We start from the raw sequence: 17,152 nt of genomic DNA on the forward strand, positions 1-17,152 counted from the left end.
CCTATTCTTGAAACTTTGTTAACATACTTTCTTAGGATAGTTTATGTATATCTTGAGCAGTCTTCCAGTTCAGTTCCTTCAGTACCTCTGTGACACTCTCCCATGGATCAAACAATCCTGCAACCATTCGTACTGCCCTTCTCCGTATACTTTCAGTATCCCCTGTTAGTCCTATCTGGTAATGATGCCACACACTTGAGCAATATTCTAGAATTGGTCTCCTTTGTAGATTGACTGCACTTCCCCAGTATTCTACCAATGAATTGACGTCTACCACCTGTTTGACCCACGACTGATCCTATGTGATCATTCCATTTGATATCCCTACAACGTGTTTTGCATCCAGGTATTTGTATGAGTTGCCTGATTCCAACAGTTACTCATTGATATTATAGTCATAGGATAATACATTTCTTCATTTTGTAAAGTGCAAAATTTTACATTTCTGAACATTTAAAGCAAGCTGCCAAGCTCTGCACCACTTTGAAATCTCATCAAGATCTGACTCAATATTTATGTAGCTTCTTTCAGATAGCACTTCATTACAGATAACTGCACAATATGCAAAAAACCCCATTTCACTATTAATACTATCTGCAAGATCATTAATATACAACATGAACATCAAGGGCCACAAGGCACCTCCCTGGAGCACACCCAAAGTTACTTCTACACCTGATGGTGACTCTCCATCCAAGGTAACATGTTGCATCCTCCCTACCAAAGAGTCCTCAATACAGTCACAAATTTCACCTGACATGCGATATGGTCATACTTTTGACAAGAGGCGTAGGTGTGGTGCTGAGTCAAACGCTTTTCCAAAATCAACACATACAGCATCTACCAGAATGCCTTGATCCAGAACTTTCAGCATCGCTTGCAAGAAAAGTGTGATTTGTTTTTCATATGATTGATGTTTTTGAAATCCATGTTGGTTGGCACTGAGGAGGTCATTCTGTTCAAGATACCTCATTGTGTTTGAGCTCCGAATAAGTTCTAAGATTCTATAACAAATTTATGTCAAGGATATTCGATGATAATTTTATGGATCACTCCTACTACCCTTCTTGTAGACTGTTGTGGCCTGCATTTCCTTCCAAGACCTACGCTCCATTTTTTGTTCAAGGAATCTACAATAGATTATAGTTAGAAGAGGGGCTAACTCTGCTGCAAATTCAGTATGGAATGTGACAGGGATTCCATTGGGACCTGGATCTTTGTTCTGTTTTAACAATTTCAGCTGTTTTTCAACACCACTGACACTAATACTTATTTCATTCATCTTTTCAGTGGTACGAGGATTAAATTGGGGCAGTTCTCATGGGTTTTCCTTTTTAAAGGAACATTTGAAAACAGACTAAAGCATTTCAGCTTTTGCTTTACTATCGTCAGTTTCAATTCCTGTCTCATTCACTAGTGACTGGACACTAACTTTGGTGAAACTAACAGCCTTTACATATAACCAGAATTTCTTTAAGGTCTGTGAAGGATCGCTTGACGATGTTCTGCTATGGTAGTCATTGAAGGCATCATGCATTGCTCACATGACACCCAAACGTGTTCCATTCAGCATTTCTCTATCTATAGCCCTACACTTCGTCTTACACCTATTACGCAGTAATCTGACTGTATACCACAGAGGTTCCCTCTAATTATGAACTGTTCTACTGGGTACACATCTGTCCAGTGCATGGTCAACTATTATTTTACACATGAGGCAGGATTCCTCTGTGTGTTCCCACCCTGTGCTGAAACTTTCAAGTTCCTCACTGAGATATGACATTATTGATCTTTTATCTAGTTTACCGAACATATCTTTTTGCTTGTTTTAGTTGTCCTTTGTACTTTGGCAATCATTATTGCTACAACCACATCATTGTCAGTGATACCAGTTTCGATGTGGACATCCTCAAAGAGGTCAGGTCTCTTTGGTGCCATTAGCTCCAATATATTTCCATCATGAGTGGGGTTCCTAACTATCTCTTCTATGCAGTTTTCAGAGAAGGCCCTTAGTAAAGTTTCACAGAATGTCTTACCACGCCCACCAATAACAAAACTGTAATTTTTGCAGTTAACTGTGGCCCTCATCCACACAGTACCTGGATAATACTGATGGTATGAACTGAGTTTGAGTTTTAGCAATAGTTCAGCACAAAATTTTAATCTCTCAGGATATTTCCAAACAAAAACTACACCAATAATCTAGAAACAGTTTTCAGTCTTTATGTATGCTGTGTGTAATAGTACCAAAAAAACCACAATGCATCCATTTTCATTGTGGGACAGTATTTCTATTGCTGTAAAAGAGGGCAGAAATCACTATGAGTGGGAGTAGGAACAGTTTCATACAAAAACAACAAGAGGCTGCCTAACCAACATCATCTATATTTTCATATTTTATATCACTATTGTGGGAGAAATAATACTTAAAATCAAAACACAACTATTTAAATATGAGTTAAACTAACACATTGAAGCCACGTGACTAAAACGTAAAAATTTAAAAAGCACTGGCCGTGGCACAGATTTCATTGTGCAGTAAACAAAACGAATGGTCTATTTCTCATGGTTTAATAAGTATTTTTAATAGGTAACTCTTTACAACCACCACTGAAAGATGAAAGATTTCGTCATACATTTCTAACTCTAACAGTCATTTCTGTAAGTTGATAAGGTTCCTTTTTATTTTTTCAAACTGATGCATTCTCATAAGAAAACCTAGATTTGCGTATCTTGTTCAAAAGTTTGTCAAGCCCTTCAACATATAGCAAACTGATTCATGCTGAAACGTACACTTGGCTGCACTGTGTTATAACATTGATCCCATTGTATATGAACCTTGTGACTGTGGGTTCTATGCGTCAACAGCAATCAAACAACTATGCTATATTTGACTTCCAACTTCCATTTTCCCCCTTTTCCCCAAAGGTGTTTCTTGTATGTCAAAGTCGGATGAAAGTTCCATACCCTGTCTTTTACAACAACAAAAATAATCCAAGTCATGGGAGGCTCACCAGATGGGATTAGATGGAAATTCTTTCCTTCTCATCCTGTCCGGTAAGTCACCCCTGACTTTTCTGAACTGTACCCCTTTCCCTTCAACTCTTCTGCAAGAAGAAGCAACCACTGGCTTCAAAAGCTTGTAAAACTTAAAGCTTCTTTTGTGCGTGTTCTCCTGCCGCAGCTTGGTGAGTAGATTTTTTACCTATTCATTTACATTTTACCCTTTTTTGTCACAGTACTCCTTGTTGGATACCAATTCCATGCTACATTCGCCAGGATAGACCAGGGAATCTTGTTTGAAAAGTATTTGTAAGTAAACAACAAATATTTCATTTTGGAGAAAATTTATCCTTACTTTGCTGATGCTGCAATTAATTCCCAGCCTACAACTGATTTGTTTTTCAACACACAATATTCTTTGGACACGTATGTGCTGAGCAAAACTGTGAGGGATGGAAAAGTCCTGATGTGGTTTGACAGCCATTTCAGAAAGCTGCTACACAAGTAAAGAGAGCTTCTTTGCAAATTTAAATGTAATAAAAGTCTCAAAGATAAACAAAAACCGAATAAGGCAAAAATTAACATAAGGATGGTAATGTGTGAAGCATTCAACAAATTCCAAAGAAAAATTCTGCAAAACTGACCTGAAAGAAAATTCTAAGAAGTTTTAGTCTGATGTTAAATCAGTAAAAAGATCAAAGCCATCTGTCCCAATATGCTGTGACCATACTGGCATTGAAATTGGGAACGGGGAATGATCACCATGATAAAATAAGGGAAATCAGAGCTTGTACAGAAAGATATAGGTGCTTTCTGCGCGCTATACGAGATTAGAATAATAGAGAATTGTGAAGGTGGTTCGATGAACCCTCTGCCAGGCATTTAAACGTGATTTGCAGAGTATCGATGTAGATGTAGACAGAGAGAAAACCAAAACACTATACCCCTTTCCCAAAACTGTTTCACTGAGTAAGAGAGCAATGTAGTTCTCCCTTTAAATCATTGTGTGAATGTCAAAATAACAGATATAAAAATATGAACTGATTAACCAAACAACAACTGAACTCAAGCAACACGAACAACTAGTCTTGGCTAAAAGAGACATGGGTGATAGCCGATAGTGTTATAAATCTATCATTGGTTTTACTGTGTATCCCTCCCTATTCTATCGTATGACTAAAAATCAAAATATTTTTCAATTTCACCTCACAGCAACTACGTCGTGTAATTTCATGTAGGTGACTGGGTGAGGGTGGGGGTGGGGGTGGGTGGGGGGGTGGGGGTCAGGACCCCCATGAACCCCCCCCCCCCCCCCCACTCCACTCCACCTTTTACTGCATCCTTGACATAGGTACTCTGGACTGTACTGGCTATCGTTTTAGTTCGGGAGGGGGGTGAATGGGCAGGATTTATTCCAGGTCAAAAGCTGTGCTAATGTTTCCTCCCTAGGTGGGCTAAGCTATTTTCAGGTCAACTCGATTTTTATTCGCTGATCAACATACTGACATACATCATGAATGCTTGCCTATATCATTTTGACATAACTTTGTTTTCTACATCTACATGGATACTCTGCAAATTACATTTAAGTGCCTGGTAGAGGGTGCAAATCTCTTTTGCGTGTGAACACACTCTCACCTCAGCACAATGAAAACGGAAAAGCTGACAAGCAACAAACTATAATTGACTGCGCTCATGTCACCAGAGCAGGGTCGAGCACTTTTCACACTAGTTTTTGCACAAACTGATGTAATCTTGATGTAGTGAAGCTGTGAAGATGACCTGAAATGAGCTATTGATTTCTCAGTCACTATAGCGCCTCGTTGAGATTTATGAACGTGGTACTGAAAGGAGAATCTCACAGCTGTAGTGAAAACTCTTTACAGGAATGTGTTTGTGGTTACACAACATGCAAAATATTTGTGACAAGGAATGTTACTCTCATCGTTTTACTCTCAGCAATTTAAGCTGTCCTCAAAGATTAATGCCTAACTACACACTCGGAAAATGCGACACCCAAATATTTATTTCATCCTTCATTCCCTAATCAGATGGAAATGTTAATTGAGATCATAGTTTTGTTGTATTTATAACAAAGCCCCAGACTGCATTATGGCTAATGTGTGGAGAAAAAAAGTTAGCATGCAATCATTTGCGAACCTACATCCTTGCACACAGTGAAATTATCCATTATGTTAGGGCTTGATCATACGATTATTGTCTCAAGCCTTGTTTATCATAATATTTCTTCAAGCCTTGTGTCGTCGCTGCATTATTAACTTGCATTTAATGATAAGGGTGACGTGTTTGTCATACATTCTCATTGTGCTATTGCTTTGAAACAGCAAACTGCAGCGCGCGCGCACGCACACACACACACACACACACACACACACACACACACACACACACACACACTACTAAGGAAATGAATAATCAAAATGTAAAGAGATGCAACTTGGATCTTTCACACACGCTCGTCACAAAAGGCAATAATGGAAAGCCCACTAGTGACATCGTGACTGCAAAAAGTAGTGTGAAGTCTACTTGACACCCCACCCCTACATGTTAGCTTCCAGTGCCTTTCACCGTACTTCACAGTTTTTTGTTTAACTCACCATGTTCAACAATTTTGTATTTTTTCTGGGTGAGAACAAATGAAAGATATCTAAAAAATGCGAGCTTTTATGAACAATTTGTGGTCATAGAAAGTCATAAAATAGCTGCACTACCTTATACCCAGATACCAAATTCAATTTTTTGATGAATTTTTACTTACTGGTACATGTCTGTGATTTTTTAAGAACTAATGGAATTCAGTACCACAAATTATTGTATAAACATTGTATTGCACATTTAATTTCCTTCACTGATACAGATTTTATACAATGTATTGGAGATGATTAAGATTTTACCATTAATGGCAATTTCATACGTTTTTTGCTCATATTTTTAGGCTTTTAATGTTTTCCTCAATTCGGCATTTTACTCAATTTTGTATTTTTTACGCCTGGACCACATGAAAACATAATATAGGGGTTTCACTGTAGGAGCTCTTGAAATGTGGTGCCACCAAAGAATGTTGAAGGTTAAACTCAATAACAAATGAAGAGGTACAGAATTAAATTGGAGAAAAAAAGAAACATGACTAAAAGAAGGAATCGATTGATAGGAGACACCCTGGGGAATCAAGGAACTGTCATTTTGGTACCTGAGGGAAGTGTTGGTGGTAAAATTTGCAGAGGGAGACCAAGGCTTGAATACAGTAAGGAGGTTCAAAAGGTTGTATGTTGCAGTAGTTATGCAGAGATGAAGAGGCTTGCACAGGATAGACTATCATGGAGAGATGCATCAAACCAGACTTGCAATGACTATGTAAAATTTCTTATTTTATTTCCTGAAATATGAACTTATAATCATCTCTGTATAATGCAGCTCTTTTTTGTATACATACTTACAAAGAAAAATAGGAGAAAATTTCTGCCTTAAGCACAACTTGTATTTATGTTGTACAGAAAATTAGGCCTACAAAACTATTTTGGAAAGTAAGGTAAAGTAAATAATTTACATTATGCTGCCAGTAATTTTGTGCAGATAGTGTCACATGTAACATATTTTTTTACAGCCTGTCTCCAAATCAGCTTCTAACAGTAAAATACATTCCCTACACCTCTCATTTCAGACTGAAAAATAGCTACATTATTTTATATTTTTAGCAATTTACATTTTCTGCTGCTGTTGTCTTGCTCATTGTTGTACTAAAAGTATTTAAGATGCTATGAATGACTGGTTATTCTCATGGACATGAAAATACTTCAAAAGGAAAACATCTAAATATTAAAAGTCCTTAAATGAGTACAATGGCTTCCTAATAAACAAAAGACAGTATCATAATAGAAACTGAACATGTCTTAAATCAACAAGATGGACACATTTTAATTCTATGCAAAACTAGGCAGAGAGAGAGAGAGAGAGAGAGAGAGAGAGAGAGCTGAAGAACTAAAACACGATTAAAGAAACAAAACTATCATAACGAGAACATGCCAACAGAAAGGAAAATCCAGGACGGAATGTAACAATAATATGAGAAGGAAAGTTGCTATTTATCGTATAGTGGAGATGCTGAGTCGCAGGTAGGCACAACAAAAAGATATTACAATTAAAAATTAAATCTTTTGGCCATTGGCCTTCATCAATAACACACACCCACGCACGCACACACACACACACACACACACACACACACACACACACACACACACACACACACGCAGGTAGGCACAACAAAAAGATATTACAATTAAAAATTAAATCTTTTGGCCATTGGCCTTCATCAATAACACACACACACGCACACACACACACACACACACACACACACACACACATACACACACTCATGCAGTTGCCTCAAACTGCAGTCGTGTGTGTGAGTTTCGTTTCCGTGAGTGAGAGTGTGAGTGTGAGTGTGAGTGTGTGGGCGCACACGCGTGCACACGTGTCTATTGTTGATGAAGGCTAATCGCTGAAAGCTTTAATTCTGAATGTCTTTTTGTTGTGCCTATCTGTGCCTCATTATTTCCGCTATATGGTGAGTAGCAACTTTCCTTCTCATAATATTATATTGTGTGTGTGTGTGTGTGTGTGTGTGTGTGTGTGTAATAACTCCAGTTATGACATACAGAAAACACAGAACAATACAGCACCATAATAATTTTTGCAAATCCACAAGTTGAAAGAATTATACAAAAAAAATCTCAAAGCCACACTCAACACTGCATAACATTCACATACTAAAAATTAAACATAAAAATTCCTATACGACCTATGGTCAATTTCACAATTGATCCAACCAATCATCTAGTCAAACACACGCTCAGACCACATTGCCACACTGTCAGAAATAATACTGTAGTGTAATTCAGATTTCTAGAATATTCCATATTATAGGTGTTAATATGGAAAAGAATCTGAACGTTAAGTCACATTACAGATAATCTTAAACTTAGAAGCCTTGCAACTCTTGCAATACATATAACAGATTTTTGATATGAATCAAACAATGGAAAATCCAGGATGGAATGTAACAGTACCAGAGAAGGAAAGTTGATACTCACCATACAGCAGAGATGCTGAGTCGCGATAGGCACAATAAAAAGATTCACACAATTAAAGCTTCCGGCCATTAAGGCCTTTGTCAGCAGTACACACACACACACACACACACACACACACACACACACACACACACACACAAAAATGCAACTTGTACACACGTCTGCAGTCTCAGAGAGCTGAGACCACATGAAAATGTGGATATTAAAATTTTAGAAAGTCAAACAGCAATTAAAAAATGGATGGCCACAAAAGTGAAAGTAGTCCTTAGTAGTTCGTAGAATTGAAGAAAATGTTTTGGGTAAGTCCACAGACCAGTTTCAAATTTATTATGATGCTTAGAAATCTTTCAAACTAATACTACTTATGTCACATACCTCGTAAGCTGACTGAGCTGTAATTGTAAGGACACGTCCTTCACATTCATGTCTATTACGGCCACACACTCTTAACTTGTGAGCTAACAGCAGTAGCTCTTCCCATCTTTGATATGCATAGGGGTCTTTATGCAGGATTGACTTTATAAGCTGCATGCGATCTTCACACTGTCGAACTGAATAAGCATTACATTACTGGATTCAGCTTCTTAAAGAGAGAGAGAGTAAATCTGCCACAAAAGCAGTACAATACTGAAACTGGGGTATTGTAAACATAAAATTTAAAAAAAGAACTAATCCAATAATTTTAATAGAGGGAAACATTCCACGTGGGAAAAATATAGCTAAAAACAAAGATGATGTAACTTACCAAACGAAAGCGTTGGTATGTTGATGGACACACAAACAAACACAAACACACACACAAAATTCAAGCTTTCACAACCAACGGTTGCTTCATCAGGAAAGAGGGAAGGAGAGGGAAAGACGAAAGGATGTGGGTTTTAAGGGAGAGGGTAAGGAGTCATTCCAATCCCGGGAGCGGACATATGTCTGCTTGTGTCTGTATATGTGCAGATGGATATGTGTGTGTGCGCACGAGTGTATACCTGTCCTTTTTTCCCCCCTAAGGTAAGTCTTTCCGCTCCCAGGATTGGAATGACTCCTTTCCCTCTCCCTTAAAACCCACATACTTTCGTCTTTCCCGCTCCTTCCCTCTTTCCTGATGAAGCAACTGCCGGTTGCGAAAGCTTGAATTTTGTGTGGGTGTTTGTGTTTGTTTGTGTGTCTATCAACATACCAATGCTTTCGTTTGGTAAGTTACATCATCTTTGTTTTTAGATATATAATCCAATAATTTTGTAGATAAAACATAGCAAGATTTTTAGGAACTGTTACCTGAAATGCGTTTACAATGGTGAAATAACCTGTGGGATAGTATTATAGCATTGTCCTAAAATGCTAACAGATTTAAGAAAAAGTAATAGTTGTACCACTTGAAATACATAAAATACAGTGTGGAAGCTTGGTTGTTTGGAGAGGATACAGAACCAAGTTGTCTTAAAAATAAGTAACTGTACAGTCATACTATTGTGCAATATGTGTTCAGATAATACACATAGATACATTTTATAAGGATGGGACTTCAAATACCAAAATAAAATCACCACAGAAGAATAATGGCTTGTACAATAACAAGAACTTTAAAAATTATACTAAAGAAAGAGAGGTGAAACAGATTAGGGTAAAACCAATAACACTGGTGTCAGAGATGCAGGGAGAATGGAAGCAGTGACATAATAACTGTCATTAATATCTCATCAATAATTTTTCCTTGTATCTGGAATATAGCATTATATCAGGAATCAAACATGTTTCAAAATATTTTGTAGTGAGACAATACACTAAAATCATATTGGTTTTCAAACTATGTCAATTCAAATAATCTGGAGAATTTTATTTGATTTTACATAGGTTGGATTCAAATAAAAAGCAACAGTCACTCTTTAGCCTTTGAACAACAGATTTTTCCTCAAAATCAAGGAGGCAAATGGAAGAAAAAATTAGTATATATAGTGGATGGATATATAGTGGGAATTAGTGAAGTTCGGTGGCAGGAGGAACAAGACTTTTGGTCAGGTGATTACAGGGTTATAAATACAAAATCAAATAGGGGTAATGCAGGAGTAGGTTTAATAATGAATAAAAAAATAGGAGTGCGGGTTAGCTACTACAAACAGCATAGTGAACGCATTATTGTGGCCAAGATAGACACGAACTCCACACCTACTACAGTAGTACAAGTTTATATGCCAACTAGCTCTGCAGATGATGAAGAAATTGATGAAATGTATGACGAGATAAAAGAAATTATTCAGGTAGTGAAGGGAGACAAAAATTTAATAGTCATGGGTGACTGGAATTCGTCAGTAGGAAAAGGGAGAGAAGGAAACATAGTAGGTGAATATGGATTGGGGGGAAGAAATGAAAGAGGAAGCCGCCTTGTAGAATTTTGCACAGAGCATAACTTAATCATAGCTAACACTTGCTTCAAGAACCATAAAAGAAGGTTGTATACCTGGAAGAATCCTGGAGATACTAAAAGGTATCAGATAGATTATATAATGGTAAGACAGAGATTTAGGAACCAGGTTTTAAATTGTAAGACATTTCCAGGGGCAGATGTAGATTCTGACCAACTGCAAAAAGGTGGGAATTTAAGGAGATGGGACCTGGATAACCTGAAAGAACCAGAGGTTGTACAGAGTTTCAGGGAGAGCATAAGGGAACAATTGACAGGAATGGGGGAAAGAAATACAGTAGAAGAAGAATGGGTAGCTCTGAGGGATGAAGTAGTGAAGGCAGCAAGGGATCAAGTAGGTAAAAAGACGAGGGCTAATAGAAATCCTTGGGTAACAGAAGAAATACTGAATTTAATTGATGAAAGGAGAAAATATAAAAATGCAGTAAATGAAGGAGGCAAAAAGGAATACAAACGTCTCAAAAATGAAATCGACAGGAAGTGCAAAATGGCTAAGCAGGGATGGCTAGAGGACAAATGTAAGGACGTAGAGGCTTGTCTCACTAGGGGTAAGATAGATACTGCCTACAGGAAAATTAAAGAGACCTTTGGAGAGAAGAGAACCACTTGTATGAATATCAAGAGCTCAGATGGAAACCCAGTTCTAAGCAAAGAAGGGAAGGCAGAAAGGTGGAAGAAGTATATAGAGGGTCTCTAAAAGGGCGATGTACTTGAGGACAATATTATGGAAATGGAAGAGGATGTAGACGAAGACGAAATGGGAGATAAGATACTGCGTGAAGAGTTCGACAGAGCACTGAAAGACCTGAGTCGAAACAAGGCCCCGGGAGTAGACAACATTCCATTAGAACTACTGATGGCCTTGGGAGAGCCAGTCATGACAAAACTGTACCATCTGGTGAGCAAGATGTATGAGACAGGCGAAATACCCTCAGACTTCAAGAAGAATATAATAATTCCAATACCAAAGAAAGCAGGTGTTGACAGATGTGAAAATTACCGAACTATCAGTTTAGTAAGTCACAGCTGCAAAATACTAACGCGAATTCTTTACAGACGAATGGAAAAACTGGTAGAAGCGGACCTCGGGGAAGATCAGTTTGGATTCCGTAGAAATGTTGGAACACGTGAGGCAATACTAACCTGAAGACTTATCTTAGAAGAAAGATTAAGGAAAGGCAAACCTACGTTTCTAGCATTTGTAGACTTAGAGAAAGCTTTTGACAACGTTAACTGGAATACTCTCTTTCAAATTCTGAAGGTGGCAGGGGTAAAATACAAGGAGCAGAAGGCTATTTACAATTTGTACAGAAACCAGATGGCAGTTATAAGAGTCAAGGGGCATGAAAGGGAAGCAGTGGTTGGGAAAGGAGTGAGACAGGGTTGTAGCCTCTCCCTGATGTTATTCAATCTGTATATTGAGCAAGCAGTAAAAGAAACAAAAGAAAAATTCGGAGTAGGTATTAAAATTCATGGAGAAGAAGTAGAAACTTTGAGGTTCGCGGATGACATTGTAATTCTGTCAGAGACAGCAAAGGACTTGGAAGAGCAGTTGAACGGAATGGACAGTGTCTTGAAAAGAGGATATAAGATGAACATCAACAAAAGCAAAACGAGGATAATGGAATGTAGTCAAATTAAATTGGGTGATGCTGAGGGGATTAGATTAGGAAATGAGACACTTAAAGTGGTAAAGGAGTTTTGCTATTTAGGGAGCAAAATAACTGATGATGGTCGAAGTAGAGAGGATATAAAATGTAGACTGGCAATGGCAAGGAAATCGTTTCTGAAGAAGAGAAATTTGTTAACATCTAGTATAGATTTAAGTGTCAGGAAGTCGTTTCTGAAAGTATTTGTATGGAGTGTAGCCATGTATGGAAGTGAAACATGGACAATAACCAGTTTGGACAAGAAGAGAATAGAAACTTTCGAAATGTGGTGCTACAGAAGAATGCTGAAGATAAGGTGGGTAGATCACGTAACTAATGAGGAGGTATTGAATAGGATTGGGGAGAAGAGAAGTTTGTGGCACAACTTGACTAGAAGAAGGGATCGGTTGGTAGGACATGTTTTGAGGCATCAAGGGATCACAAATTTAGCATTGGAGGGCAGCGTGGAGGGTAAAAATCGTAGAGGGAGACCAAGAGATCAATACACTAAGCAGATTCAGAAGGATGTAGGTTGCAGTAGGTACTGGGAGATGAAGAAGCTTGCACAGGATAGAGTAGCATGGAGTGCTGCATCAAACCAGTCTCAGGACTGAAGACCACAACAACAACAACCACAGTGGGTGGAGGGAAGAGTCAAAGTCACAGGTAAAATGTGATACAAACATTGTATGAGGAGGTAGAAATTTACAGCAAAACACAAGTAGTTACTCATAATTATGACTAAAAGAAATACCTAGTTACTGGCCTGCTATGGAATACATTAAACACCGTACTCCCTCACAGATTGTTTTGGCACTTCAGATAAAAATTCATTAAACCTGAATTACCATAAAAATTACTATTCTAAAGTAAACAATTAAAAAAATTCTGTAATTTAACAACCTATCTAACATAAAACAATGTATAACTTTTAGTTAAAAGAATAAAAACAAGACCAAAGTTGATATGTTGAAAATGGAAGGCACCTTAAGACTAAACAGTATCCCTATATGAGAAATCCAGATAGCAGAGGCATAAGTTTATTGTCTCATAACATACAATTTCAAGTCACTGACTTAATGTACATGAGACTTGTCAAAACACCAAAACTGGTCTACAAGTTTTCTTGTAATATCATTAATATAATATAATGTTCAACTTTTGTAGCCCTGTCTTCCTTAGTTGCGTGTAATATTATGGTATATTGATAATTTTTACTTTGGACTGTCTGACAGCAACTGAATAAAACACAATTTTAGTGCCATATGCATTTCACCTTTATTTTCTGCAAGGCATCATCAGTGGCAGGTTGCGTGGACAATTTCTTACATATTACGCTCCTGTTGCATTTTTGGTGTTGTTGTTCTTAGGAATGCCATTTTGCGGTTTTTTTCCCACATTCCACAGCACTATGAACTGAACGCTCAGTTCATAGTGCTGTGGAATGTGGGGAAAAAACCGGAAATTGGCATTCCTAAGAAGTAGAACAACACCAAAAATGCAACAGAAGCATAATATGTAAGAAATTGTCCACGCAACCTGCCACTGATGATGCCTTGCAGAAAATAAAGGCGAAATGCATTCCATAAGTAAAAATTATCAATATACTGTAATAATATACTGTACTGGATAATTACTTAACCAGGCAATTAATGATTTGCTTAAAAAGTAACAAACTTTTACAAATTAACAGCAATAAATACTTTCTCTCTCCTGCTCAAATTTTTAAGTTGTCATTCAGGAATTCTTCTACTGAATAGTAACATTTCTGCACTAATTTGCCACATAAGGTTTTTTCAGTGTTTCTAAATTTCTGCTGAGCATAAAGTTTTAAACAGTGGGTAGGCAGCATAAAATTATTTTGATTTCTGATGTTGTAATCATGTTGGAAATGATTTGCTACAAATAAATCAGGGGTACTGTATAAAAAGATAACCAGCTCATATATGTATAGTGAGGTAATACTTAACATACTTAGGTTTCTTAGGAGTGGAAGACATGATTTTCTTCACCCTACATTAAGCAAATTTCTAATGAAGGTTTTCCGAAGTTTATTATTTGACACATAGTGTTTGAGTCACCCCAAAATACAATTTCATACCTTATTACTGACTTGAAGCAGTTGCGGTATGCTACTTTCCATATGTCCATACTGGTAGCATTATATAATACCCTCATTCCAAATGCAAGGCTATTTAATTCATTTGCAAGGTACTGTATATGTGAGCCCAATGGTAGATTTATATCCAGTTGCATTCCTAGGAATTTCACACTGTTAGCTTCCTGCAAATCCTTGTTTCTGTTACTCATGTGAATATCATTTAATTTTGCTTGTTTTGTTTTAAACTGCATTAACTGAGTCTTTCCCCATGTTTAATTTTAACCTGTTTGAATCAATGAGGCATCTAATTTTTCTAAAGTATTTTCTAAAGTTTGGGGAATTTTGTCAGCACTGTTACCTATGGGACATAAGACAGAACCTTGGAGTACTCCTTGTGAAATGGTTTTCCATTTTGAAGTATAAGTTCCTCTCTCTGATGATATAGGCACTCTTTGTCTTCAGCTGGTTAGGTAGGACTTAAACCATTCTTACACAGTGCCCCTAATTCCATACTTTTCCAGTTTCAGACTAGGAAGGAGTGGTTCATACTACCAAAGGCCATTGATAAGTCACAAAAAATCCCTGCGGCATGCAGTGAGTTGTCTAAGAAGAGCTAATTTTAACTACAAAATGGTTTACAGTAGATACTGTGGCTCTACCTTTTCGAAATCCATATTGATCTTGAGATTATTTTAAATTTTTCTATGAAATTTTGAATTTATATGGTGAGTATCTTTTCAAATATTTTTGTTAGTGATGGAAGAGAAAGGAATGGGCAACAGTTATCCATATGTTGTTCTGTGCCTTTTTTCAATAGTGGCTAACTATTGCATTAAATGGGTCTGGAAAATAACCTTCTTGAATGGACTGGGTAACTATTGTAGGCAGTGGTTGTGCAATTATTTTAGAGGCTGTTTCTATCACTTTTGTTGGAATCCCATCCCATCCAGTTGCTGTTCTATATATTTTACAGTAGTTTTGGTAAATGTACTGAAAAGTTCATCTTCGGATTGCTCACTGTTAAAGAAATTTATCTTGTCAGGGTAATTTTCTACATTGATGTTTGATTTGTTTACATTTATAAAGAATTCATTAAATAATTCAGAAATTTGAGTAGGATTTACAACAGTTTTGTCCTCTGTCTTGATTTCAGAAACAACATGGCCTTTAGCTGTGGCTCCTGTTTCAGCTTGATCACTAACCATAATGTCTTTGAGTCTTTGATTTGTTTTTACTATCCAAAATAAATCTATTATTTGCCAGTTCTTTTGCTGCCTTTACAACTTGGGTAAAGGTTTTCTTTCTATGACAACATAGAGAGATTGTTCATCTAGATCTGTGTTTCCTTTTTTAAGAATAAAACAAAGCAGTGCTGCTTCACTGACATTGAAAGGAGTGTCTATGTGGTAAAAACCACATATGAGGGCATTTAGCAACAGAAAACCATTGAGAGGAACCTTCAAGGATTTCAATAATTCCAAGAAAAGCTAAAGCAGAAAGAGACATCTACATCTTATAGGTAGGACATTGGACAAAGAAAGGAATTTGAAGTGATAATGAGTATTATACATTCATATAGAGATACAACAGAAAGAAAGGAAAATCGTTGAAACTGGAAAGATGAATGGCAACATACCTTGTAAGGGTAACACAGACAAATTAAAATCACTAAGAATTTGAAGGGACGATATTAGATCAAGCTGTTCCTGAATCTCTTCAGTCTCATCCACAATTAATTGGAGACATGCCCTAAAAAAGAAGCAATCACAGTCAGACAAATCAAGGATTTTCATAAAGAAAAATACTATTTATTTTGGCAAAGCAATACATATTGTGTAAACACTAAGTTAAAAGTATAATGAATATAAACAGCACAAAACTCATAAATTTGCATAATTTTTCCTTTATGCTTAATATTAGTACCTCATTATTAATCTACAAGCACCAGTATACATACAACCATTGTAAAAACACTCAGGCTTGTCCAACGAATACCTTCCGCCCTCACTTTCAGCTAGCTAATTATGAATACCTGTCCAGTTAATAATTTATTCAATTCTTTTAGTAACAGGAAACTCAATTAAATCTAATTACAGTACGACATTAATTTAATATGTGTGTGTGTGTGTGTGTGTGTGTGTGTGTGTGTAGAATTATAAATAAGGCATACAAATTTTTAAGCAAAATGTTTTATAAAGTTACTACAATACTTGATCCTGCCACCTGGGATGAAAGGCCATTGGTAGTGTCACCAACTTGTTTAACAACTCCAAAAACTTTGGACTCAACACTAATATTGTTCCTTTGTGGTTATTTCATGTGACATTCCCTTCCCATTTCATCTCCATCTCTGAGTGTACTAATAGGTTTCATTCACGTACAGTTCTTCCCCTCTTCGTCTTCTCCCAGGTCTAAGTTAAGTATTTCTGGATGTCTAGGCACACGTGCCATTACTCTGCCACAAAGGTTTTCCATAAACTTCTTTCTTTGTCTACTCTTTCTACTGTGTTCTCTAGTGTGTGTATTCACCTTTGCCCCTCTATTTGTTAAAATTATTCTGTAGCAACACATTTCAAATGCATCTAGTCTATTTTTCTCCAAATTAACCATGTTACATGTATTACTTTTGTACAATCATTTGCAACAGATGTAGATTTTCAAGAACGTCTACCTAAAAACCTCATCAATAATAGATATTCTAGGATGGAAACAATAAACAAAAATGAAGAAAGTCAACCATTCACCTGTGCTGCACAGTAAGTGAGGCTCTTTCTGACCCAAAAGTAGATTTGAGCATCATAGTGTTTTACTAACATGGTCCTATCGAAGGTTCTATGTCTTTGAACTAAGTTAGCCTGGCTATTAT

General features: G+C 36.9%; 1 protein-coding gene across 2 annotated transcripts in view; it reads right to left on the reverse strand.

The window, feature by feature from the left end:
- LOC126262433 (NBAS subunit of NRZ tethering complex-like) overlaps window positions 1-17,152 on the reverse strand; it is a 412,445-nt gene that overhangs the window by 245,971 nt on the left and 149,322 nt on the right. For both annotated transcript variants that reach the window (XM_049959075.1, XM_049959074.1), the window contains exons 23-24: window positions 15,923-16,035; window positions 8,496-8,671 (exon numbers count right to left, since the gene is read on the reverse strand). In XM_049959075.1, the coding sequence (XP_049815032.1) occupies window positions 8,496-8,671; window positions 15,923-16,035 (289 nt within the window). The remainder of the gene's footprint in view (window positions 1-8,495; window positions 8,672-15,922; window positions 16,036-17,152) is intronic.

Source organism: Schistocerca nitens, chromosome 6 (assembly GCF_023898315.1).
Source record: "Schistocerca nitens isolate TAMUIC-IGC-003100 chromosome 6, iqSchNite1.1, whole genome shotgun sequence".
In the NCBI taxonomy this organism is placed as follows: Eukaryota; Metazoa; Arthropoda; class Insecta; order Orthoptera; family Acrididae; genus Schistocerca; species Schistocerca nitens.